The sequence below is a fragment of the Rhopalosiphum maidis genome, chromosome 1 (assembly GCF_003676215.2).
Source record: "Rhopalosiphum maidis isolate BTI-1 chromosome 1, ASM367621v3, whole genome shotgun sequence".
In the NCBI taxonomy this organism is placed as follows: domain Eukaryota; kingdom Metazoa; phylum Arthropoda; class Insecta; order Hemiptera; family Aphididae; genus Rhopalosiphum; species Rhopalosiphum maidis.
In genome coordinates, this window is record NC_040877.1 from 55857928 (window position 1) to 55884938 (window position 27011).

At 27.0% G+C, this 27011-nt stretch overlaps 1 protein-coding gene across 1 annotated transcript; it reads left to right on the top strand.

Annotated features, from left to right (window-relative positions):
- Positions 1-1101: 1101 nt before the first annotated feature.
- LOC113560287 (sialin-like) lies at positions 1102-23590 on the top strand. Its single transcript, XM_026966060.1, has 9 exons — positions 1102-1718; positions 14526-14710; positions 14800-15030; positions 19268-19352; positions 20125-20345; positions 20804-20950; positions 22248-22536; positions 22687-22772; positions 22869-23590. The coding sequence occupies exons 1-9, from the start codon at positions 1712-1714 to the stop codon at positions 23040-23042; spliced, it is 1425 nt and encodes a 474-aa protein (XP_026821861.1). The 5' UTR covers positions 1102-1711; the 3' UTR covers positions 23043-23590.
- Positions 23591-27011: the final 3421 nt, after the last annotated feature.

Consider the following 27011-nt stretch of genomic DNA (forward strand, 5'->3'; position numbering starts at 1 on the left):
TGTCCAGTATACAGTATAACAACTATATCATTTGCATATATAATAAAACATTATATTTTATATAAGCTCGTATTAATCGTATATTGGTGTAATACATTTTATTATTGCCTTTTATAGACATATTTATGTACAGAATATATCACCGCATTTGACTTCATCGATAATTTTTTTGTTCAAATTAATAAGCTGACTACTGCAATGTAGTTAAATGTCTAATTTATGCAATTATTGCAAAAGTAGATTCACCGATTACCATTGTACCAATAGAACGTGTTCAAACAAAATAATTTAAAGATTTGGCAGGATGTGTCTAGAGGAACTGTTGACCGTGTATTGTATATGCGTAAAATAATATAGCATATTTACGGGGACGAACACGTGGTGAGAATGATGAATGATGAGATATCTAGCCGTATACGGTTTGTTTAACCGCATGTCCGTCCCCAAGCACGTGATAATAATATTTGTTCTGTTCACAAATGATTTTGGAAACATTTTTAGGTATCTATTACTGTAGAGAGACATGCAATGGATATTAATAATTCATAATATATTTTTATTCGCTTACTTAAAACAAAAAGTAATTAAAAATGTTTGTTTTCGGGTTTCTCGATAACTATATAATAGCAAACAAATCTAGTTTAGATCTTGACCAATACAAATTTTAAACTTCGGTGTATGTAATACGTCAAGAGTAGTATATACGCAATGCGATGGTCACTCTGTATTCATCGTACCGCGACTGAAGCTCGTCGCCACTAGTCTAGATACTGCAGTAGTCGTCGATATTTAATGCAAACTCAATCGGCATATTATAGTATTAAAATAGTATAAAAACTGTTACTGAAAACGTACACTCGCCGCGCGGTAAAAATTTTTAGTTTTTTTTTTTTTTAAATTCTAATGATTTTTATATCCTACAATAGTCGCACGCGGCCATCGTCGTCGGCGTGCGTAACGATGAACAGCACTGCAAATTTTAAACAAAAATAATTTTATTATTGTTATTATTAATATTATTGTCGTCGTCGCCGTCGCCGTCGTTCGTACGCGTTGCGGTGGTGGTATTGGTATAATCGCCAGTACGCCGCCGAGTGGCGTGTGCGCGCGCGTTTTTTTATTTATCTCTTCGTTGTATGCCCGCCCAGCACGTCCGAGTACGATGCGCGTCGTCCGGTCTCTTCGGTCTCGGAACTAAACGCGATCGGTGTTTGCGCTCGCTTGTGGCGTAAACATTATCACACGTTTTACTATACGGTGCTTAATATACGGTTGCAATTATTGTGCTCGTCGTGTCCGTCAAACGTCATAATTATAAAAACGATTGGTTTCAAAATTGAGTCCAATTATTTACACTAACATTACCATCGTCGCGTTTTATTGATATTGCACACTGTTAGTATTCCAGTGTCCCGCATGGACGACCAGCGGATCCGCTGATCGACGACTACGACGCCGCCGCTGACGCCGCCACCGCTGTCGACCACCTGTGGCGCGCGCATGATCTTCTCCAGGTCTCGTTCAGGTCCAGCTCGTCCGCGAATTCGGTGTGTGTGCAGCTGTTGCAGAGCCGCCGCGCAGTGCTGCTGCTCGCCGCTCGTCATCCGTCGTCTCCGTTTAATATTATAATATTATTATCGTATTATTGTATAATATAATAATAGTGTATAATATTATACGCACGTTATAACGGACGACCGTCGTCGTCACGATGAGAGGTACGTACGGTATATAATATTGTTATATACTGCAGTTTAATACTGCATGCGTACTATTATTATGACGCGCGACCATATTATACTATTATAACCGACGGTTTTACGGGTGGTGTCTTGTAAGCGAGCCTACGCGCCTTACGACTTAAATATAGCTATAGGTCTATACGAGACTTCGGTCCCAAGCCTAAAATATTATCTATTATTATTTTTTTATTCCCCGTGGTGGTTAGAATACCTAGCTGGACGTCATGAACAGAAAATAGTGAAATTAATATTCAGTGTTAACAGTTTCGGATATTTTTTAAACAAAGTTTGTAATGTGTTTAGATATACCTAAAATTGTATAGTCGCAAATATTATGTTATACGCGCGATGGCCTATATAATTTGACGTTTATAATATTATTAATAACAAAGAGAGTAGGAGGTATATTTTTAAAGATATTAGATAATTGTATTAAATAGTATATATCCGAATAACCGTGTCTCTGATTTAGTACAATGCGTGTTGGTCCGATTAAAAAAAAAAAAAACTTGGCGCCTCGCCGTCACTTCACCATATCATCATCATAGGTTTGACTATACACTGGAGCAATTTTTGCCCACTTTTCCATAAATAATAAAACTAGTAGCCGTACCAGTTTAAAGTTTGTAGTGTTTGTGCATACAATCTGATTTTTGTACTCTGGTGTATAAATAATATTATTAGTATGGAACACAAGAGTTTCGCGAAGTTTTTAATCAATGGTGCATTTTTTAGGAGCTTGAATAATCTTAAATAGAGCGACCCGCAGGATAATGTTTCCAATAAAGTTTCAATTTTAAGAGGCTACTGCAATTTCTGAGCGACTATCCCCCCTCCCCATGTATCCGCTTATGGAATGTATCATGGTGATTGAGATTTCAATTTTTTTGTTTCTTAGATGCACTGATGAAAAGTAAATAGTATTTATTTTGAGATTTTCAATACAATAATATTATCTTTTATGCATTCATGATTTCATTACTTAACTATATTAGCCATTTAAAAATGTATAAGGAAACTGTTAAAATTCATTTTAATAACGTAGAACATTGAAATTGTATGTCTATTATTAGTTTGTATTAATAAATAATAATCTATAATTAGTTTTAATATACTATTAAAGTTATATTTAATAAATTATACGGTAATAATTTATCGATTAAACAAATTAATATTGAGTAATGAGTATTTTAATGTGAATGATGTTTTTATATACATTTTCTCACTAATGAATAATGATATGTTATATACCTATTATACATTCTTGATTGTACAGGTTTTTTTAAAAATTGTATTTAAAAATGTATAGATATTATTCAAAACTAAAAATATATCAATAATATAGCTAATATAGATGAGTAATACAATCTAACATAACTTGTTTTGTTTGAATTTTTTCACATTCAAATTAATAAACTTTTACATTGTCAATAATGATATAAATATGGTATAATTAATATCATATAAATAGTAATATGGTTAAATTCCAATAAAAAACTTGAATTTGTACAATTCTAATCCATAGGTAATCATCACGGCAAAAAGCTTACTCGATGATTTATATCGTATTGTTTTCATAGTTTCTATCATACTCATAATTCTCCCCTCCCTCGCCTAGTCCGACAAGCAAACGGCCTTTACTTATGACCTTTAATTAAGTTTTATATTTAATAAAAGTTAACGTCTTAAAAATAATTTATTAAATATATAGTCGTATTAACACATTATTATAAATAAATGTGTGCCCAAGTTGCAGCAATGTGCTTTGCACGACGATAAATGTACATATCTACTATTTACAATACGTATAGGCATATAGTGATCAAAACTTGGCCAGTCGCCATAAAATCACATCTGTCGCACCAAAACTATGTGTCCCGAAAATGTAATTTAAATGACAATTTAACGTGATAATATATTAATAAATAAACATATTATTCGCTATAATTTCCACTTTTTTTATTTATAGTTTTTCTTTATTTTATTGTGTTACTCATACGACAGTAGATTACTTATTATGATGATAACATAAAAAAAAAAATTTGTATTACTTTTCTATTTTTTTTTTTTTTTTAATTTGACAGTGTATTTAACCATAATTTTTTAACGCTATTTTTTAGAACTGCCAATACTCACAAAGTATAATATAGCACAAATATTATATAAACCTACCACTGAAATAAATATTACTTAAAATATTGTATTATTTTTTTTTTATTTTAATGATTAATAATGACTAATCACTAAAATACAATGTTGATTTAAATAGAAAAAAATAAAATATTCTAAATAAAGGTTAATAGATTTTTTTTATTTGATTTATAATGTTTAGGTATAAAGATAAAAAAAAATGAAATATTTGTAATTATCTAAATAATTTAACTTAAATGTAACTGATTAATTGATTATACACGCGTGACTAAGTATACCTTTGACTTTTTAATAATAAATATAATAACTGAAAGATATTTAAAGCTTATTAGAAATTAATATTTTCTTTTAAAAGGAATAAAAATTATGATAATATTAAAAAAAAAATAGGTATACTACCAACTTTATTTTTATAAAATCTTAATAAAATATATGTTTTGAATAAACTATTACTTTAAATCTTTATATTTTAAAGTTCAAACAAATTTTTTATATTTTGTTCAAAGACTATATTATATTAATTATACATTTATACATCACTAAATTGTATTTATATTTATATAATGATAGCTTTATTAGCCGTGTTGACTCTACATAATATTTTTTGATTTTGTTTATGAATAACCACAGCATAATTAATAATCGTAATAGTTTAAAACAATTTATTTTATCTCGAAAAGTGACATAATTATTTGTTTTATTATCTATAATTGTATTTTCTTTTTGTTAGGTAGATATTGTTATATATAATAAGATTTTAAAATATTGTATTATTACTTCATACTTTTTATTTTAAATTTAATGTTATTTATCTCAAAGTAAAAGTTTACTATATTACTTATTTATTAATTAACGAGTTTTCAATTTAGGTATATCAAATGTTTAATTAACTGCTGCAACGCTAGGTATTCCACTTCAGTATACCTATAGGTACACTATAATTGATAGTAAATTATTTTGCTTTAATGAATATTGTATATTACTAATTATTAATTAAGTTAGGTACTACTAGATTCAAAGATTCAAAAATTATAAGATAATTAAAAATAATCTAATTAAAATCAAGGTGATAATTTTTTCAATTTAATATATATATACAAAGTGTAACTCGTCTATTTGACATTATTGCATCTGTTAAATGGACGAGTTACACCCTTTATATATTAGAACTGTATCCAGAGTTTTATTATGTAGATGATTAGGTGGAATGCTGGCTGAAATAATGATTACATATATAATATTATTATAATAGCACTAGTAGGTATTAATAATGGTATTAAATATTATAAATAAAATGTACTATGGTCTATGCTAGTGTTTCCCAACCTTTTTGTAATGGCGACCAAAAAATTTACTGTTTGTTGGGTAAGCTACTCCCCAATAAACAAAAAAAAAATATAACCTAGAACCTAAAACCTAGGTTTTTTATGTGTTATTATCAAGATAGTTGCCTAATTAGTTTACAAACACCATGAGTCGTGACCCATAGGTTGGGAAATATTGATCTATGAGTAAGGCCGATAAGGGTATCGTTAAAGATTAGAAAGTTTGGTTTTCAATTTTTGAAAATAACGATGTTTACTCATTTAAATTTTTTTAAATCATCATAATGTTTATAATGGAAGACTGATTTAGGGTAAAATTTTTTATTCATTCGTGTATTGTTATATATTTAGTTGTAGCTTAAGTTTTATCTTGAAAAATAAATTTGGAAAATTATATTTCAAAGTGATGGTTGTTTTTGGTACAAAATTGGATCTATAGTTATCAGTATGTACTTAGGTATAACGTAACATTGGCTTTTGACAAAGTCGATTTCGATGCAATTCAAAAAATTATAACTAAATATGAAAATTTGAAATTTTCATCAAATATTTTTATTACCATATTCCAAGAATGAGATAATTTTTAAAATACTTCCAACTAGTTTTGAGTTTTATAGACATTTTAAATTTTTGAATTCTTTAGTTTTCTTTCAATTTATTGTGTAAATATAATATAATATCTTATATTCATTGTCAGAAGCTTTAAAATGTAAAACAAAGTTCCTCATAATTTGTTCATATTACATAGCAAATAAAAATGTTTAATCTGAATTCAAAAATATATTATATATACGATAATATAATGATACATTTATTATATATTGCATTAATTTAGTCTTTATATAATATGTAAAATTTATTTTTACTTACCTTATATTACATAGAGAGGTACTAATAGTGCTCGTTAAATATTTAAATGTATACATAATAGCATATAATATACAATAAAGTCAGTTGCGTAAAGAGGATTCATAGTATTAGTAAATGTATTATAATAAAATAATAATGTCAATTGCAGAAGAAATTATTGTGATTAACTGTTACTATTATAGTGCATTGGCAAGAATATTTCAGGTAAAAGTATTTTGAAGTGCAATTGAAAATACCTAGTTTAATTATTAATCTTCTTTTATATGTATATGAGTTTTGCAACATTTGCATTTTCACTTTGTAGGTACATGGGTTTTATAATCTGATTTCGATTGTATGTCATATGAAATTTAAACGATTTCCGATAAATTAAATAATATTAATGATTGTTATATACTCATATGGCAATAGTCTTACGAGTAATTTAAAATTGAAAAATTAAACTATTTATTCTTTAAAAATTGTATGATACCTATGATATTTTTGAAATTGATTTATAATTACATTATGATTCACATTGTTAAGACATGACTCAAACACGTGACATTATATCTCAACAGCTATTAATTATTTATCAAATAGATAATCCATATTTTTAGTAAATATAACTAAATTTTAACGTATTTAAAAGGTAACTATAATTATGCAAGCTTTAGATAAAATATAAAACTATTGGTTTGAAAGTATGTTGGTTTTTATTGAAAATATTCCTTATATAAAACAAATGCATTCTTGTATAATATATACCTTCAATTATCTTCACTTTTTTTGTTAGTTATAGTGCCGATATCAGTTTGACAGTTTCAATGCATACAAATAAAATTCTGAGATAGTAGGTACCAGTAACAGTAAATTTGTGACACTAAAATATGGTATAAATTTCATGTACCTACTTATATCCAAACATCTATAACTTGTATACCTACATCTCACAAACTACTATCGTCCATCATCCTCCTAAGCACTAACTATTGCCTATATGATCGACATCGGTGTAACACAGTAGTTCTTAACCTTTTTTAGTTCAGCACCCTCTTTATCGTAATAACTAACTGCTAACGCCCCCCCCTCATGCAAAATCAAATTTTCTTCATCAGTTTATTAAAACATTATTAATTAAAGTAAAAACCTTTTATTTTTAGATAGTAATGGTTATATTTTACACCACTTAATAAAACAATTTTACTTAACTATACAAAAATATTTACTTAATTGTGAAAAAAAAATCATAAAATATAAAAATTATACCTATCAATGATTGCTCTGAGCCTGATGAGTAGCTGCTAATGTGGCGATGTCTGGTTCGATATTGGTCAAAGCTAAGCGTAGATCACCTTTGTTGCAAATATCCAACCGATTTCTTTGTTTCGTTTGAAAAAGCTCACCGCTCCTTCAACGCCCCCTTCAAAACTATAGCCCTCCAGGGAGACCGAAATGCCCCCGTTAAGAATCACTGGTGTAACACAATGTTGTAGTTATGTGTTGTCTATAAAACAAAATACATGTACATTAATTTACAACCATTAGGCAAGATGTGACTTACTATAGTATATTTAAGTTAGGGCTAACTACATATATTGAATATTTATATTTGTATTTGTTAATGAATACATTATTTATAGTACATCTACTAGAATACTTCTGAATTTATAAACTTTATACACTTTCCTTCATAAATCTGATACTAATTATGGCAAAAATTATAAGTATAAGATTATATTTGAAATGCAGGTACTTAAATATTTTAAGTACATTTTGGGTTTTATATAATTTAAATAATTGTATGGTTGATTATTATAAATCGTGTAAATTGTTTACCTATAGAACTTTAACATGAATTAGATTTTAATTATAATAAAGTATTACGATAGATTTCAAATTTCCATAGTCATTTTCATATTTCATCTAATCTTATAATAATTGCTTTTAAAATAAAAGTAATGAAACTAAAACTTATCTATGACAGGGTGTATTCATATTTTATGATTTTGTATGTATCAAATTTTTTCATCACAAAATAATTGTTTTTAGTAATTAATTATAATAACAGCTAAAAAAATCCCTTATCTATTATTCTGTATATAAGGAATTAATCACGTAGGCTAACAGTAGTCAGTAGTGTTATTTTTTACTAAAACCACACTCCACCGCAATGCAATGATTAAAATTGATATTATGTATTTACCTACTTATGAGTAATTTTGTATTAAATTGTCAAGTATTTTAATCGAGATAAACATTTTTTTATTGACAATAATAGGTAAAATATTTTAAAATGTCAAATATTACTTATATCTCAAAAGAGATAAAATATTTTGAAAATTGTATCATCTAGATATATAAAAAGTTAGTATGAACATTTTTTGAATTTAAAGTATCTACGGTTATTTGTCTTCGAGTTACACCAAAAAGACAAAATCGATACTTGTTTCGAGTAAAAATTACCTACAGGTTTTCCTTGATTTTATTTTTTTGTTTTTCCCAGTTATTTTGAAAAATACACAGAATTTTTGATCTTTTGACTCTTTCAAAGTACCAACTAGATCAAATTTTAAGGCGTCGTTCATAACCACACACATTGATATATATTTATCGTATAAAATAACATTATATCGTTTAGTATCGCACACCAATTAATCATATTTAATCAAGATCATAAAATCATAAAAATAAAACTCAAAATTATACAGAGAAATTAGTTCTTTTCCAATATCAAAAAAATTACAATAATAAAAATTCACAATCTGGATTATGGTTAAAACTTTTTTTAGGTTACCAAATTTGATTCCTAAAGTGTTTGTTAAGACTAAGGCTACTAGTCTAGATGAAAAACAATTTTATGATTTCGCAGTTTAATTTTTAACTGTGAATCAAATGTGTGCGGTTTTGAACTATCGACCTTTCAAATTCCTCCTTTTAACAATAGAATAAATGTGTGCAGTATTGAATGGTGTAAATTGTGCGGTTATGAACGGTAAGTGTGCGGGTATGACGACTGCCGAAATTATATACAAAACTACCACCAAAATGGAAAATCGAAATATTTTAAATGCCCCAATATTATGTGTCAACAAACAAGAAAAATCATACACATCATTATACATTTATTTACACCTTTATTAAAATATACACATTATTGGTATTGTAAATTATCTTTTATATTCAATGTTATTGAAGAACATATTAAAGAAAAACGAATTTAATGATACAAAAAAATATTGTTCAATACACAAAACCTTGAGTTAATGGTAATTATTATTTATAGTAATTTTATGTAAATAATGAAAGCAGCTATGGTAATATAGTTAGTTACAGTCTACCCAGTTATAAGAAGATAAAACAATAAAACAATAGACATAAAAATAATAAATAATTTTGAATAATTTTGAATTCATTATAAAAATAAAAATCGTATATTTGGTTATACTGAACTGTTTTATAATGAAATAGTATCGAACTAACAACTATGAATATTAATCTACTAAATACTATTGTATATGTGTTATAGGCATCTGTAAAAACTGTATATAGTACATGTTATATATAATTACATAAATAGTAAAACAAACAAATATATATAATGCATTTTATGTCGTTTAATTATATTTATTTTAATAATTCCTATATGACTATAATAATAAAATAGTTAAGTCTGTAAATCCTTAAAAAAATATCTAATAATTTCATAAACATATGAATTCATTTAATCAGTTCCTATCTATATTTTTTATTGGGCTAACATTTAGTTAGGTTAAGATATAGTTATTAAATCCTTTTCTTGCTACATATGGTGCAAGAAAAACAAAATGTGATTTATGATCCTTGGCTTATATATTGATATTTGAGTATGTTGAGCACTCGATTTCTTGAAAAATAGATCGCAATTTAAAATTTTTATTTTATTATAAGCTGAAGTAACTATTTTTGTACGGTGTTTATGACAATTAATTAATTTAGTGATAACTGATTAGTGATCATCAATAACTAAACAGAATATTTTTTAAATTATTATGAAATATTTCTATATGATAAACTGGGCGTATAAGATTAAAATTGTTTTTTCACTACGTCCACAAAAACGTCAATATTGTCAATACTACGAATTCGTGATAAATATATATTAAATAGAAAAAATGTTTTCGAAATATTATAAATATATTTTTATTATTGATTTTTACTAGATATTTTCCTCGTAGCACAACATAGTTTGTATTAATTATATTTTCTATCAGAATTAAGATACAAGTTTTGAAATAAAATACATTCTACATTTATTTAATGTTTTTGATTCAATATAAAAACAAACATAAATAATATAATAAGAATTTTAATATGTTTTAATATAGGTAAAAATTTTTCCATAGAAAAACAATATTACACTAATCATATTTTTATGCTATTACTGTATAAAAAAAATAAATAAATTATTGTATTGCCAATTTATTAATTTAAATTTATATGCATTTATAATATATTATGATTTCTACAATAATTACTACCGCAGTATTTGGTAGTTTAATAATAGTTGGTTTGAAATTCTTTGTACATGACACGATTTACAATGTTTTTTAAATGTTTCTAAAGCTTCAATAAACTTATACGACTTTTATTAAAATACATATATATATTTATATATTATTTATTATTATTTTAGTAATATACTAATACATAGTACCAATGTATGTCTTTGGAATATTTCACTAATTATTAAGATGTATTTAGTGATTGGAATAAATTACTTTTAAAATGTGAATATTATAAAATGTAAACATTTAATTTTTATTGTTGAAAATAGTTATGGTTCTTAATTAAATTTAGCATTAGAAGAATATTTCTGTGTAAGTATACAAGATACCCAATATTACTCACTTAATTTTTTTATTTTAACTGTTACGTTAACATCATTAAAACATTTGATAAAAATTATTAAACATTATATTATTATTATATACCTATCATTAATATGTATAATATAGTCTTTATATTAATTTGATGATTTTATATAAAGTCTCAACAAGTGTAATACAACTACGTTTTAAACGCGTTCAACCTGTGTATCTATACATTTATTTATATATATTTATTTTTTTGGTTAACTGATTAACAAATTTAGATCCTGGAAAATCATTACAGCAAAATTTCAACTTTTTCGAACGGTAAAATGAAAATTGAATTCCAATAACTTAATTATAAATGAGATCATATTGACACCAGATGGTAGATAGGTAGTAATTCTTTTTTTCTTTATTGGTGGGATGATAAATTGACAATGAAAAGGCCAAGTATATAACCCACAAAAATACAATTTTCGGGAGTGACTAAAATGTTAGTAATATGTCGTATGTCCATATGTTTCGATCATTCTTATTAGTTTATAGAAGTGTTTCCCATAAGGATTTTGAAAGGACCAAATATTAATTTTGAAAATTAATTGCGAGACATGCAGAAAATCCATTTGAAATAGTGCAAAATTGACCTATAAAAAGAACTTAGGTTAGCGTATTTTTTTCCCGGGTGTAAAAATTGTTAGTTACATTTTTAATGATAATAATTGAAAAATATACAAATTAAAAATTGTTTATTATAATTTAAATTTTAACAAGCGATCCATATAGTTATTAATAAAAATAATATTAGCATATTATATTTATTTAAATATTAAATTTATATTGATTATTTAATTTAATATTATTGTTTTGATGTTGATGGATGAACCACACACAACTTGTTAAAAGGGTCGCTAGTTTATAGTTACTACTTAGTGCTTACTATAGTAAGTTAATACTGTAATAATATCGGTAGATACTCAGTAACACGAAAGGATTTAAAATATTAAAAAGCTGCAATTGAGTACGGAAAATTAAAAATTACACGTCATCAATACGTAAATAAATTTATTTGATAAATTAACAATAAAACATACATTATTCTTTACTGTTACACACATATATTTATATAATAAAACACTGATTAGGTAATGATTATATACATTATCAATATTAACGACATAAACATATTTTTTTAGCGTGTACTTTCAATTATTATAAGTGCTTTATACATTGATTGCTTAATAAAATCTTGAAAAGTAATTTATGTATGTGTAATGTGTATACATAGTATATTTTTTTATTATTCTTATTTTTATTAAGAAATAGGCAATCTATAAATTTTTTTTTACAATAAGCTACGAGTGCTACATGGTGTAGATTACATATATTTAGCTGACAAAAAAACAGTTACCCGGTGGTGACAATTTTTTTTACCTAATATTAATTAATTTTATTTATTACTCTCTACAACATTTGCGAACTAACTAGCTGAAGTTTCTGTGCTACTTAAATTTGAGATTTCTAATGAGGGGACTTGAATAGTCGATTAAGCGACCGGGAATCGTTTATAAAAGGTGAATTCAGTTTCAGATATTGTGTCTGTGTATAGGTCGATGTGTAAAGTATGATTGGAAACGTAAAAAGGATTATCTGTTTGAATAATCGTTTGGATCCGTTTAGTCGATTAAAATAACTGGACTTTTTTTTAAGTTAGATGGGTCGACTGTTCCTCACAATTCAATGACGTAATATTTGATCAGCATTAACAATGTTTTATAAATTATTTATTTATTTTTAAAGTTGATAGCTGATTTTTTTTATTTAATTTGAATAGTAAATAGTAAGTATAAGTTACTGCGTATTCGTTTGAGCAGTAATTGCTTTACTTTTACAAGGTGGGTTCATCAAGTCGTTTATCTAAAAACATAAACTTAAGTAATGGTTTTTCGATGTGATAGAAATTATAGAGTTGTTTAGAATTGTATCTATTAAAAAAAAATTAATAATTTAATTCGACAAAAAAAAATCATCGAAAAAATTTAACTTTTTAATTATTATTATTTAAAAAATAGAAATTGTGTATTTATAATAATTATAGATATATCGTTACAAATAGTACCAATGATATACATGAAAGTAATGTGTCTTGTCTTGTATTTAAATACTCATTTCGGTTTTGAATTAAAACATACAGTAATAATTTAGTTTGGAATATTATTATCGTTCCGACAATATGAATATTTATGATTTTATCGAGTAGAGTACCACATTGTTATTAATTCACTCAAACTTAGAACATATGCCAAATATTATATCTATATGTATTGATCTGGGAAAACGTGTTAATTGTAGCAATACATTTCCGGTTTGATATTTTTTCTGACTGTAATTAATAGGTCAATATGCATTTTAAAGGTCATTTTTATTAGTTTTTTTAATTGTATATTTTGACCTTAGCTCTAGCCCCTAATTATAAAAATATGCTGTTTAAATATCTATTATTGTAGTTGTTATAAAGTTTCAGGATTAAATATTTTAAAACTTGGAATTTTATTTGCTTAATGCAAAATATTAATATCGAACAATTACTATAATATATTAACGACTCAACACTTAAAATACCTATATTGTTTCTCTACAAGTCTACGAATATGAACACATCTTGTTTGTCCAGTAATCATTATTATAGCGATATATATTGTATTCGTTAAATTTAACACTTTTGAACAAAATTATAATTTACAAATTATAAGTCAACATTTTAAGTGATTATGATAACCAATTCTGAATCAAATATTTAAGATTGTGAGTGGTGTTACGACCCACTTCTTCTAAATGCCTGTAATATCCCTGATAGCCTATTAATTTGCAATCTCACCATATTTCAAACCATTTGACGAGCTTCTGTGACGGACCTGTAAATTGTGATGTATGATATTATCGAGAAAAGTTGTTTATAATGACTGCACTAGACTAAGCAACACTATTTGGTATGCTAGGCGACCTGTTTCCTTATGCGGTGATTATCGATTTTAACTTTTTTCCTGTTGAGACGTCACGTCTTAAACGTGTGAGTTAAGTTTAATTGTCTTATTAAAATAATACAATAACTATAATGAGTTCTACGTTCTTTACACAGGCCTTGGCATGTTTGTATTTGTAATTGATTGATTAATTGTATCGCCATACTCATGTGGGTGATACGTGTATATATATATATTGATATTATTATATAAATTTACTGGGTACACAATAATTTATTGACATTTTGTGTAAAACTACACTAAATTTAATAAAAAAAATTTATTTTGAATATCGTTTTGTGCACGTATAATAGGCTATAGTGTTGTGAAAATATTTCTGCTAAAAGTTCAGTTTGATAGTTATATACTCACGGGTTGGATTACATAGTGTACTATTAAATATGGTAGCACGACCATACGTATTATAATACTATCCAAATCACCAAATTTACTAAATGAAATGATTATAAATTTAACAATAAACAAAACGAATGACGTAAATAAATACATTCGTAATAATTACAATTTCAATATCAATAATTTTCAATGATTATTATTTATTATGTTTTACCTATATTGTTGCAGCTACCGTTTCACTATGGTTCCTGGTGTTCGCCGGGTTCGCGTGCAACTACATGATACGTATCAATCTTAACATCGCCATAGTGGATATGACCACTGCAAAGAGCCGAGGTCGGAGTATACTGATGTGTGGCAATGCAACGGTCAGTTCGAATTTAACCGTTGGAAAAGATATCGTCGTCAAAAAAGTAATTTAATGACGCTATTGCAGTTTATCACAGCACGTGCAGTGAAATGCAAGTGTGTAATGTAATCACTGATTTTATTATTATTTCAGACAGATTTCGAATGGAATGACAGTGAACGGGCCAGCGTACTCGGATCGTTTTATTGGTTGCACTGGGTGCTACAGTTACCAGGCGGGTTGCTCGCGCGACAATTTGGCGCTAAGCGCGTTTTTGGTTTGAGCAATTTGTTCATGTTCGTCATGTCACTTTTAATGCCGGTCCTCGCCCGGTGGGATATAAAAGGACTCATCGTGGCTCGAGTGTTACAAGGGTTCGTCGGGGTAAGTGCTACACTTTCCTCAATTACATTGAACAGGGCATAACACGTTTCCATCAAAAATGGCAAAAACGTTCAGTTAGATGGATCTCATTTGGTGGAAACGGATTTTAGTGGAAAAGGAAAAGGTCCACTTTTGGTGGAAACGTGTTACACACGTACGCATGTAACACCGATCGCGATTAACATTGCTATAGCACCGGAGTGCATAGGGATACCTGACATTGGGGTCTTGTTCTGAAAGAGTCCATGTTTCATGCTTCCTGCTAGCGTACTGCTAATGATAAAATTGAAATATATAGATATACCTACCATAATATATAACAATATTTTATAAAAACGAAAAAAACGTACCAATATTATTTGTTTTATTCTGTCTGACTACAGTGATAATGAAATCCGGTATAATTTATATCTATATAACCCGCGATCCACTATGTATGTCCATTCTACCTATTGGACGATCATTTTTAAATTTAAATTATTTTGATTTGTTTTTCTATTAATTGTACAATTTATATCAAATTTATTAAATTATATCTATTTGATAATATAACAGTTTGAGGGTAAAAAAAATAACTCATTAAGTATAATTAAGTCTAGAGACGTATTAGGTATTATATGATGTATATACTTTATAGTTTATACAGGGTGATTCTTTTATCAAACAATACTCATAATTTCAAAAAGTATTGATTTTTTTCAAAATTTTTAGTTTTATGCTTTTCTAAAACTATGTAAAATTTTATTTTTTTCACTCTTATATTTAATAGTGAAAACACTATCGACTTTAGATTTTCAAATGGTAACCTATATTTAAAATGACATATAATAGGGATATATTTTTTATGAATTCTAACGTTTAAATTATTATTTTTCGTTGATTCGTTAGCGAAATATAGCTTTTGAAAGTTGAGTGGTTTTCGGTTTTTATAATACTTCTTATTTCTGAAGGCCAGTAGTCACATGGGTAATAAATAATAATAATAGGTACATGTTTTCATATGTAATAAACTCGTTATCGACTATCGTTCAAAGCAGTAATGATAATGAACTTTGTTCCTGTACCTGTAGGTTGAGTTGGGGGCAGTCGTCCAAAGGTCTACCACTCTCATCATTTTTCGGACAAGTGCTTATCACTCTAAATAAATGGGTACATTTTGTTTATAAAGACTGCGGTATAAGTAAAAAACGTGGACTAAGATATACATTATACTGTGATTATACCTTATACCTTTAAATGGTCCGTAGTAAAAGCAGAGAATAATATGGCGTAGAGAGAGATAACGAATATAGAGATTGTGTACTGTGCACAGTTTTTTGAACAATATAATCCTTACATATTATATCATAATTCGATCAATTATACAGCAACATTCTATTTATAGAATAAAATATTTAAATAGTTCAATCTACAACCATCGCCGTAACTAGAAGGGCTTAACCCCCCCTGTATTTGTATTTAGCCCTCTTATGAGGTTTTACTTTTTAGCCTAAATAATCCTTCAAATTATTTTAAATTTGGTTTTTTAGGTCTCTAATCAGTAGCCACTGTAACTATTAAATCCTAGTTACACCCATGTCTACAACCGTGGTCTAGGTTAACTTAGTTTTAAATTTTATCGTTCTATTCGTTCTGTTTTTCTTTAGTGATATTACTTTGTATAATTTGTTAAAGTATAATTCTGTGTGATAAAGTAAAAACAATTAACTATTAATATACTATTAACAATTAACATTATAAGTTATAAGTATTAAAGTAATGAAAGATATTAATTGTCTTCAAAACGATGTGGAACATGTCTTGAAATAAATTTAATTACAAGATATTACAAGAATTATAATATTGAAATATTATAATGAATTTGGTCAATACGGCAAATAAATTTTGGTCATTGTTTACTGTGCTCGTTCTACGTCTAGTTTGCGTGAAACTTCCAAAATCATGCAGATTTTTATACAAACATTTAAATATGGAAAGAAAGAAAATTCTGGATAAGAGTGATCTGGATACCGATTTTTATATAACCTATACAATATACATATATTTTAATAGAACATTTTATATATAAGACAATTTTTTCAAAGATATATGTTATTATGATATACGTTGAAATATTGTTCTACATAATTTATATATGTTATATACACATATGTAAAGATTAAAAATAATAATTTATATAAACCTTGATGCTGCTCTACAATTTACAAAAAAACACACATCATTGTAAAACAATACATTCATCACTCCGTTCAGAATCTAAAATTATAAAATAATAAACAATTAAATAATTTAACCAAAAACTTTATTCACGTCAAACATAATTTTTAGTACACTGAATATAGCTGTATAGTGTTTAAGCTATTTATTAAAATAGGTACAAATATATTATCCTATGCTACCCCGTGTATATTCATATATATTTATTAAGCGCAGCAGCAAATCAAACGTCGGAAAACCCTTTTAGTCCGTTTCCAAAAAGATCCACGTTTATTTTTAACTTTATTGATGCTGCGTTATACGAATCCTCGGCCGAAATTTGTATTTCTATTTGGATAGGCGTCACGCTTATTCAAATATTTGGCAATGAAACAGATCGCCTCGCTGGTAGACCAGTTACTTCAACGGGGCTCACCTCATCCGACGGGCGTTCGTTATGCGTATCATCATCGAAATGATGACATAACGACGACGAGGGATCCGGTGATTTAGCTTCTACGGCTTCAGGCGCGATCACAGCAGCGTTTACGATCGCTCACAATCATTCGCCGCATCTGCAGTTCTGCGTAATTGGCCAGCAGGATTGGCGATGGACGATATTCGAGTGGCGCGTCAGGATTCTTTCGCGATTCATCGGAATCTCCATCGCCGCCAAACGTTATTATTTTTATGTTTGGCATCGATCTAAAGTATAGTTTACCGATTAAATCCGAGAATTACGAGCTTTCCAAAAATCTTTCCATTGTGAAAAAATCTTCGTTTTGTGATTTTTTCACAATGGAAATTTGTTTCCATCGAGGCCGCGCGCGGTGTGATTTTGCAATCGATCGTAATATCATTATATTATCTTGTATTATTTATTTTGAATACGCGTATAATATTAATGAAAGATTAACGTCAAGAGATGCAAGTTCACTCTCTAAAGAATTATTCGATTTGTGCTCTTTGAAACAATACTGAAAATCAACTGCAGATAGACAGATATTAGGTACACGACGAACATTTCATATTTTAACACTATATATGATTTACAATAGCAATAAAAACATATTTTTAATTATTTATTTAGTCGATTGATTATCGGCCATTCGGGCAAAGAGAGTACATAAAATAATACAAAACACATAGAAAAATAATAATAATACAGAAAAGAACAGTTGTAGATTTTTTAAGTTAAGTCTTACTATTGTCATTATTATTTATTCAAAACTTAATATACACAAACAGCGAAGTTTAAATTCGTTATCAAAATAATAGTTAAAAGCAAAGCTATTTTTTTTTTTGCTGATCAGTATAATAAGTGGTTTAGATTCAAAAATAACTATGATGATTTTGATTATTTTTTATGTTATCAGCTTTGAGTGCATCAAATTTTACACACGATATAGTATATAGGTAATAGTACTAAAAACAGTGCCGTAGCCAGGACTTTTTTTGGGGAGAGGCTTAATTTTTGATGGCTAATTAAGACAAAAAATTAAGTTTGCACTGTATTTCTGACAATATAATTCATATAATTATATATATATATTATAAAATCAAGATCTAGTAAGTGTGATAAGAGCGGCGTTGATTTATCACCACACACGGTGATTAAATTAATAAAATTATTGTCGTCTGATATTTCGGGAAGGGAGGCTTGAGCCCGGAAGCCCCCTGGCTACAAAACTGCTATCTTTAAAAAACAATATTCATAAGTATTACTAAGTATTGGCGTAAATAAATTAAATTTTTTAAGCATTTAGTCAACGGTGGTAAATATATTTATTATTTTTTCCTGCTATAAATTATATTTGTTTAATAAACAATTTTGTATAATATCGAGAACTTTCCAAGTATTATTGTGCTCATATTTGATTGTATTGAGTTCATATGGATTTAAACATAATATTGTGTACTATTATATTCTGTAATAATTTTAATCATGATAAATAGGTACATTTAATAATTATTGTTTATATTATTATCTTATAGTTTATATTGTTTATTATAATAATAGTTGTGTGTTTATTGTTTATAGGGTATGGCATGGCCGTCAGTACATCATCTAACTGCGCATTGGGTACCGCCGAACAAGAGAAGCAAATTCATTACTGCTTATTTTGGTCATTATTTAAATTAATATTTAATTTTTCTATCGCTTAATACTTTACACCTGCTATTAATGTTTTTTAAAATTAAAACTTTAAGTGACTGCAATATTAATACATTATTATTATATGGTTTTGGTTTGTGGCTAAGGGAGTTGTTGTATTACAATAATGTTCTTACGGTTATTAACATTTAATATTTTAAATCGTTTTAAAAGTATTAGTTACAGCCTATGCGGCTATGCATAGTCATCAAATTAAAATGTATTAGAATATTATTTTTAGCGAAATATTCAACTAGGTATATAAGCCTAGATTTTAAAGATTTTTGTTATTTAAAGGTACCTTACCGGAAATTTATTTTTAACTATTTATGGGTAAAAAAACAAAAACGAAAATATTAAACATAAAATATTCATAATGTGTTTTTCGAAAGATTAGTGCTTATTTCTGAACAAAAATTGTGGTTTATTTGAAATAAATCATTTATGCATTGTTACTTAATAATTGTTTAACACACATTATGTTTTAATATAGTTTAAGGTTTGTCTTTTAAATTATGCATATTATAAAAACACGAATTAAATTACTTTAGTATATATGTCCTATAGCCATATATGTACGTGTACTTACTGAAAATTTAAAATTGACAACTTATTATTGTAATTCTGCTATCATAGTGCTATAATAATAATAAAACTATTTAATATTATGATGTTACTATCATTTCCTAGAATATCGTATCCTACAATAATGTATACTATTTTTTTTTTTTTTAATTTCAAAGGCAGTTCGATCGGCGTGGCTCTTACGTTTCCGTTCTGTGGATTCATACTGGAGAGATGGGGCTGGTCGTATGTGTTCTATACCACGGGGTTGATCGGTATGGTGTGGTTTTTGGCATGGTGGCTGTTTGTGTACGATACGCCTGCGCAACATCCTTACATATCTGAAGTTGAACTTGTGCACATTACTAGTAGCCTTACCGACGTGGTGTCCACTAAAAAGGTATTATTATTTTAACAATATAAAATACGAACCGTTCGGATGGGAATTTTTCATCATAATATATTATCATGGTGATTTCTTAGATTTTTAAAAACAATTGCGATGACCTTCTATGTATATATATAGGTATAATACATATAATATATTTTTTAAATTTCAAATTTTCTCAAATTGTTGACCTACTTATATTGGTAGGTAAATATTAAATTGTTTATTTATTTTTATTACCAAGTCCTAAAAAAATAAATGGTTACTCAATAATATGTATCAATCACTACTAATTTTTTTCCTTTTAACTTTAAATCATCTCAACTATAACAGTATATAATAACATATTAATTATACATAAATATAGATCGTAATCGCAGCCGGGTGCAAAAATAACTAGTTAAAATAATGAGTCTTAAACCGCGATTTGATGTTTAGTCTGACGTTTTCATTTGGTTTTCGTTTTACAGTTGCCAATACCATGGAAGGCCGTATTGACGTGCGTACCGTTTTGGATCGCACTCTCTATCCAATGGAGTACCGGGTGGGCTTTGCACACGCTCATGACACAGACTCCTACCTACCTAGTACTAATGTTCGGATGGAATCCAGAAAAGGTAAATATTATTAAACATAATCTTCTAACGTTATTATTCATATAAATCAATAAATCATATAATGATTTCTTTATCGGTGGGTTTTTGTACATATTCCTCTGAAAATAGATACAAGTTAGTCCCGTAGGTACCACGCTGTGCGGGATTATTAAAAATGTCAATGATGTTATTAGGATAGATATAAAATAAAACAATAATAACCAATATCTTACGATTCTTACATTATAATAGTAAAGTAATAACTAATATTTTTGAAGGAATTTCTGTATTTATTTACAAAACAAATATCCATATTACATTGTATAAATTATTATACTACCTATACCTATTACGATTCTGATATTATATACATTCCTATTTAGTTAAAATATTCTTCATAAAAGGACGCTATACCCGCATGTGTTGTCTCCGTCTTAAGCACGCGTAACATAGTTAAAAACTGTTTTGCGCGAGACAACTTTACTCCCTCAATATTGATATCAAAATTACCAAAATTATAAACCCCATTGGGAAGATGTTTACCTGTGACGTAGCATTTTAATTTTTTTGATAGTGGTAACCAATAATTTTTAATAATTAAATGAAAAAAACCTAAAGTTCTCAAACCGATAACTTTAATTGCATTCATGTTATCAAAAAAATTAAAACGCTACGTCACAGGTAAAGTTCTTCCCAATGGAATTTATAATTTTGATTGTTTTGATTAAAATATCGAGGGAGTAAAGTTGTCCCGCACAAAACAGGTTTTAGTTATGTTACGCGTGTATAAGACAGAGACAACACATACGAGTATAGCGTCCTCTCAAGTATAACAATTTTTACGAGAATAGTGCTGTTTGTAGCACTTTGATGACAAATTTGAGTCAATATTACTTAGTTTATTTCAAAATGTATTTTTTATTATTATTATTATATGTTCAATACCTAGCAGAGAATCCAGTTTCACCAGGATTTAGCGAAACTTGTATTCAAAAATGTATTTTTTGTGTAGTGATGGATATTAATTTTTAGCACTATTGGGAAATTCATTTTCAAAATTTAAAGTATTTGAAAATGCTAAATAGGATTTTGCGCATAGTGTAAATAGTATATAATATACAACGCTTGAAAACCATGCTGATCTATTTATTATATTTCATTATAAACTTACTCGCTTAACAAAAGTGAGTCTCTATAGTCAATTTGACGAGAAATCGTTTTTATTTTTCTAAGGCCAAACACTATAATATATGTAGTCATATTAGTACCCTTATAAATATTTGATAAATCGTATACCTATTATTGTTTTTCTCTATAGATCGGCCTTTGGTCCGGCATACCACATTTCACCCGTTTTGTGTTCTCGCTGTGCCTGTCGTTCGCCATCGACTCGCTCATGGCTACCGGCCAGTACAGCCGCACTTGTGTGCGTAAAATATCGACCACTATTTGTACGGTGGTACAAGCACTTCTCATTGTGGCCATAGTGTATTCGGGTTGTGATCCGGTTTTAGTCAACGGATTCCTGCTGCTGGCCATGACAGCCAGCGGTGCTTCCACGTCCGGACCGTTGTCCATAATGGTCGATCTGTCGCCGAATTTCGCCAGTAAGTGATCATCATCTAAATAACACACTATTACAATTCGTTCGTATACAGTTCGGAATAATGAACCTAAATAAACGAACTTTATAAAAGTGTTTTAAACTTTCTGTAAAAATCAAAAAATGTCTAAAAAAAAATCGAATCCTGTTTTAGGCGTGCTCCAAGGTTTCAGCGGCATTACTGGAGTCATTCCGGGAATGATATCGCCGTTTGTGCTGTCTTATTTCACGAACGACAACGTGAGTACCTATCAACTTATATTTTAATCTTATCGTTCTACCAAAAAATATTGACTACATACTTACACATACACTGATGGATTGTCATCGTTTCAGAATACGCTCGAAGCATGGCAACACTTTTTCGCCTTGAGCGGCGTGTTAATAGCCATCCCGGGACTCCTGTACAATTTCATCGGCTCTAGCGAACTCCAATCGTGGAATAGTCCTATTCCAGCGGCCGATCCAGAATCGGTGTCCACCAACCGGAACACTACTGCTAAAACATGATTATTTTTACGTGTAGGTAATAGGTATCTATGCGATTAACAATCAACCGAATGACCAATTTCGTATTTTTTTTTTTTACAATATTATTAATTATATTATGTAACACCTGAAAAATCAGCATTCATAAAGAATGATAAATATTACTAAAGATTTAAGATCGGGTTGAATTATATAACTATAGATACAGAATAAATAGATATATAGTACAAAAACAATATTGCAGGTTTTTGTGCATTATTAGTAGTATTTAGGTACTTAGGAGTTAGGACAATTATAGACATTCATAATTTCTTCATTTTAATATATTTTTATTTATAGGTACAAGGTACATATTATATAGCCATGGTATTCAGTTATCCCAATCATAATCACAGTTATTGATGGTTATTATAAACTAAAGACAATAATATAGGTAGATGTATCTACAATATTTTCGATAAAAAAAACATTATTTGGGCCCCCGAGTAAACCTTTAAATGATTTTATTATAGTAGGTATTACAATATAATCTGTCATCAGTGCTCAAATTGTGGTGTCTGATTTTATTTTAATAAAAATATGTTACTTTAATTATTCCTAGTTTTTCAATAATATTAAATACAAATACAATACAACCATTACTCTCATTAGGTGTTTATAAACATCAAATTTTAGTTTATATTCAACCTGCTCTATATTAATCATGACTAGGAATTAAATTTAAGTACATACATAAATGTAGACTAAATATCGGTCACCTATCAAAAAAAGTATCTACCTGGTAAATATTTTTGTTCATTTAATATTTTGGTTGTAGGAATGATAAGTACAAATCGAATGTGTTTTTTATAAGTACAATTACATAATATTATTATATGTGACAGTGTATAAAATAATTAAAATATGGAACAAATTGATTGGTATATTTTTTATAAATTATGATTATTATATTTTATTATAATTTGTATGTTGTATATAACAATTTAATATAATTTACAATATTTTTAAATTATAATAAATAAAATATTTTATTAAATGTTCATTCTTCATATTAAAAAAAAAGGAGAAACTAGCCAAACTAGGTAACCGTTCTACTGTATAAAAGTATATAGGTGTCAAGTGTACCTCTTCGATGTCATTGGTCACTGTTATGTTATATACCAATATTTTAAATTTTAATTCAATGATTCATTGTACAATGAATTTACCGAAAACATTGAATTCATTTTATTATTTAGATTTAGTCATTTTGGTAATCGGTAAAAATAACCAAAGGAAAAAGAACAGTTTTTAAAAATTTCAAATGTATTAATTGATTATGAAAATTAAAAAAATGATTACTTACGTGTTACACACATTTATAGTTTACATGACCCACATGTACATTGTACACACATAAAAATCGTATAAAAATAATTATCTTCCTCTTAAAAAAAATTGTTGATACAAAATTATTATTACTAATGATAATAATATCATACTATAATTTTACAAGCGTAATAAATATATAATACAAAAACATTTAATATGTTGCTGGTAACATTTGTTAAATTGGTCATAAAATATTAAACATTTTACTCTATAATATAGACATAGTCTATGTCACACATAAACTATAAGTTTCATTGTTGAAAGTTATAACAGTAAAATACTATTTATAATAAATTCTGTAAAATGTACATAGTTTTTAATTAATAAAGTAACCATATTAAATAAACTTTTGATGTTTTTATTCAACTTGTGTAGGCCTACTAAAAGGGCTCTTTAAGTGCCGGGTGCCCATGGGCTCCTACAAAGCTTAAGACGGTTATATTATATTAAATATACTAGGTACTTATATACTTAAATATGAAGAATGAAAAATATATTTTTATATTTCAATATTTTTAAAAATAATATTAAATATACATTTTAGATGATGTAAGAGAAAAGATTAGATACCGACCGTTTTTAAGGAGATAATGTAGACAAATTCTATGTGTGTAACGCGGGTCATATAAATGTGTGCGTATAGTATATACTATGTGGTTATTTTTTAATTTTCATAATCAATTATTATATTTAATAATGTTAAAATTTTTTTTTTTCCGGAATTTAATTATTATAATAGTATAATAGGTGTATTTATATATTGTTATTACTTATAGACTGTTAAACTACTTAACTGCCTAACCTACTGTAGAACTATATAAATAGATTTGTTATATAAAATAAATGGGAATAAGCATAAAATTATTCTATGTTTTAAAAATGTCACTGTATTTTTATAAAATATAATAATATACGTATAAGTTTCAATTTTATGCGAATATTTTAAAGTTACAAAAAAATAGGTAACTAAAATCATTATTCTTTGTTTAAATATTTGATTTCGTCCAAATTTGAACAAATTAGTAGAAAAAGGTTATTTTTTATTATTTAGAAAATTAATTCATGTTTAGTAAATACTATTATGAATATTGTTCTTTTTTCAGTAGAAACAAAAAAAAAAAACTGAATTTATTTTTTAAAAATGGGTTTTGCGTAAAAATTTGATTAATTTTTTCCAGTTAATTTAAAAGTGCTAATTTGAAATTTTTACTTTTGATTATATTCCCCAAAGTACCAATTAAATAAAATGTACTACCAAAAACCACCCTCAATGTTAAAAATTTAAGCATTATTACTGCTCTAAAAGAAAAATTCATAAAAATTAATACATTCATCGCCCTGCTGAAAATCTAAAATGATTATTTTAGAGCACGATGGTATATTTTCAAAAAAAACTATTGGATACTTTTCCCAGTTTACAAATATCAGATATTTGAGAGAGGCTTTTAGTACTTTAGTAGTGAGTAAAATTAATAATAGTTTTAGCATAATATATTATAAATTTGTGAGCATTAAAAATAGTTAATGTTATAATGAAAATATATTTGGACAAACTCTGGTTTTATTTTTAAAAGTATTTAATCTCTTTAATGTCGGGAAAGCCTTTTCTGCAGTGCACGATAAAAACTTTATAGTAAAAATAATATGAAGGAATTTAGACAATTCTGATAAAACATATCTTTAATTTTAAGATTTTATGAAATTTATAATATATAGTATATTTGATATTTATTTTGTACATAATTAGATAATACAGACCTAAAAAGCTGATTATTTATATCATTATATCAAAATTGACAAAATTTATTATTCTATTCCAATGTGATTATGTGAACATTTTATCAAATACTAACTTGTAATACTTTTAAATGGTATAATTAACTAGCAAACAAATATTTTTTAATATAATTCTATTTCATTGCATATTGTAAGGGAGTCTAAAACATCCGAGCACCTATGTAGTTGATGCCTATACAAGCAAGACGTAATTAATTATATATAAGCTTTATTTTGTTTAATATGGGGAGGGTCAATGTTTTATTATGTGTATAATTTTTTTTTATTTAAACTTAAAACCATAAATTATAATAAACAAATTTAAGTATTCTTATTAGAATAAAGGTAGATGAGTCTGAATAAAATTAATTATAATTCAATAGTTAAATTTATTATTTAATAACTAAAAAATATAAAGATTAATTAAAATCAACAATTAACTAATAAAGATGTGTTAAGTAAAAATACAAAATTATACCTAATAGACTTTTTTTTACTAAAAATGTACAAATAAAATTTATTTATCACAGATTAAGATAAGTAGAATATTAATACAATACAAAATTCGAGAATCATTAAAGAGATTTTTATAAAAATAATAATAATACTTATTTGATTTTACAAATCAAAAGAGTAATAATTGGTATCTAAAAAACAAATTATGAATACAATATAAATAATAAATATGGAAATACTTGTATATTTCCATTTTATAAAAATAAATATGTGTATAAATACATAAGTACCTATAATATGTATAATAAATAAATGTATATAGTTTTAACAAAAATAAATAAAAATTTTAAGACTAAAATATTTTTGAATTTGGTATTAACGTCGTAA

Bases quoted from the DNA above. Each gene is read 5' to 3' on its own strand.
- LOC113560287 (XM_026966060.1), top strand. The intron at 15,031-19,267 runs GTAAGTGCTACA...TATTGTTTATAG, and splicing joins TGTTACAAGGGTTCGTCGGG to GGTATGGCATGGCCGTCAGT. The intron at 20,346-20,803 runs GTATTATTATTT...TTCGTTTTACAG, and splicing joins ACGTGGTGTCCACTAAAAAG to TTGCCAATACCATGGAAGGC.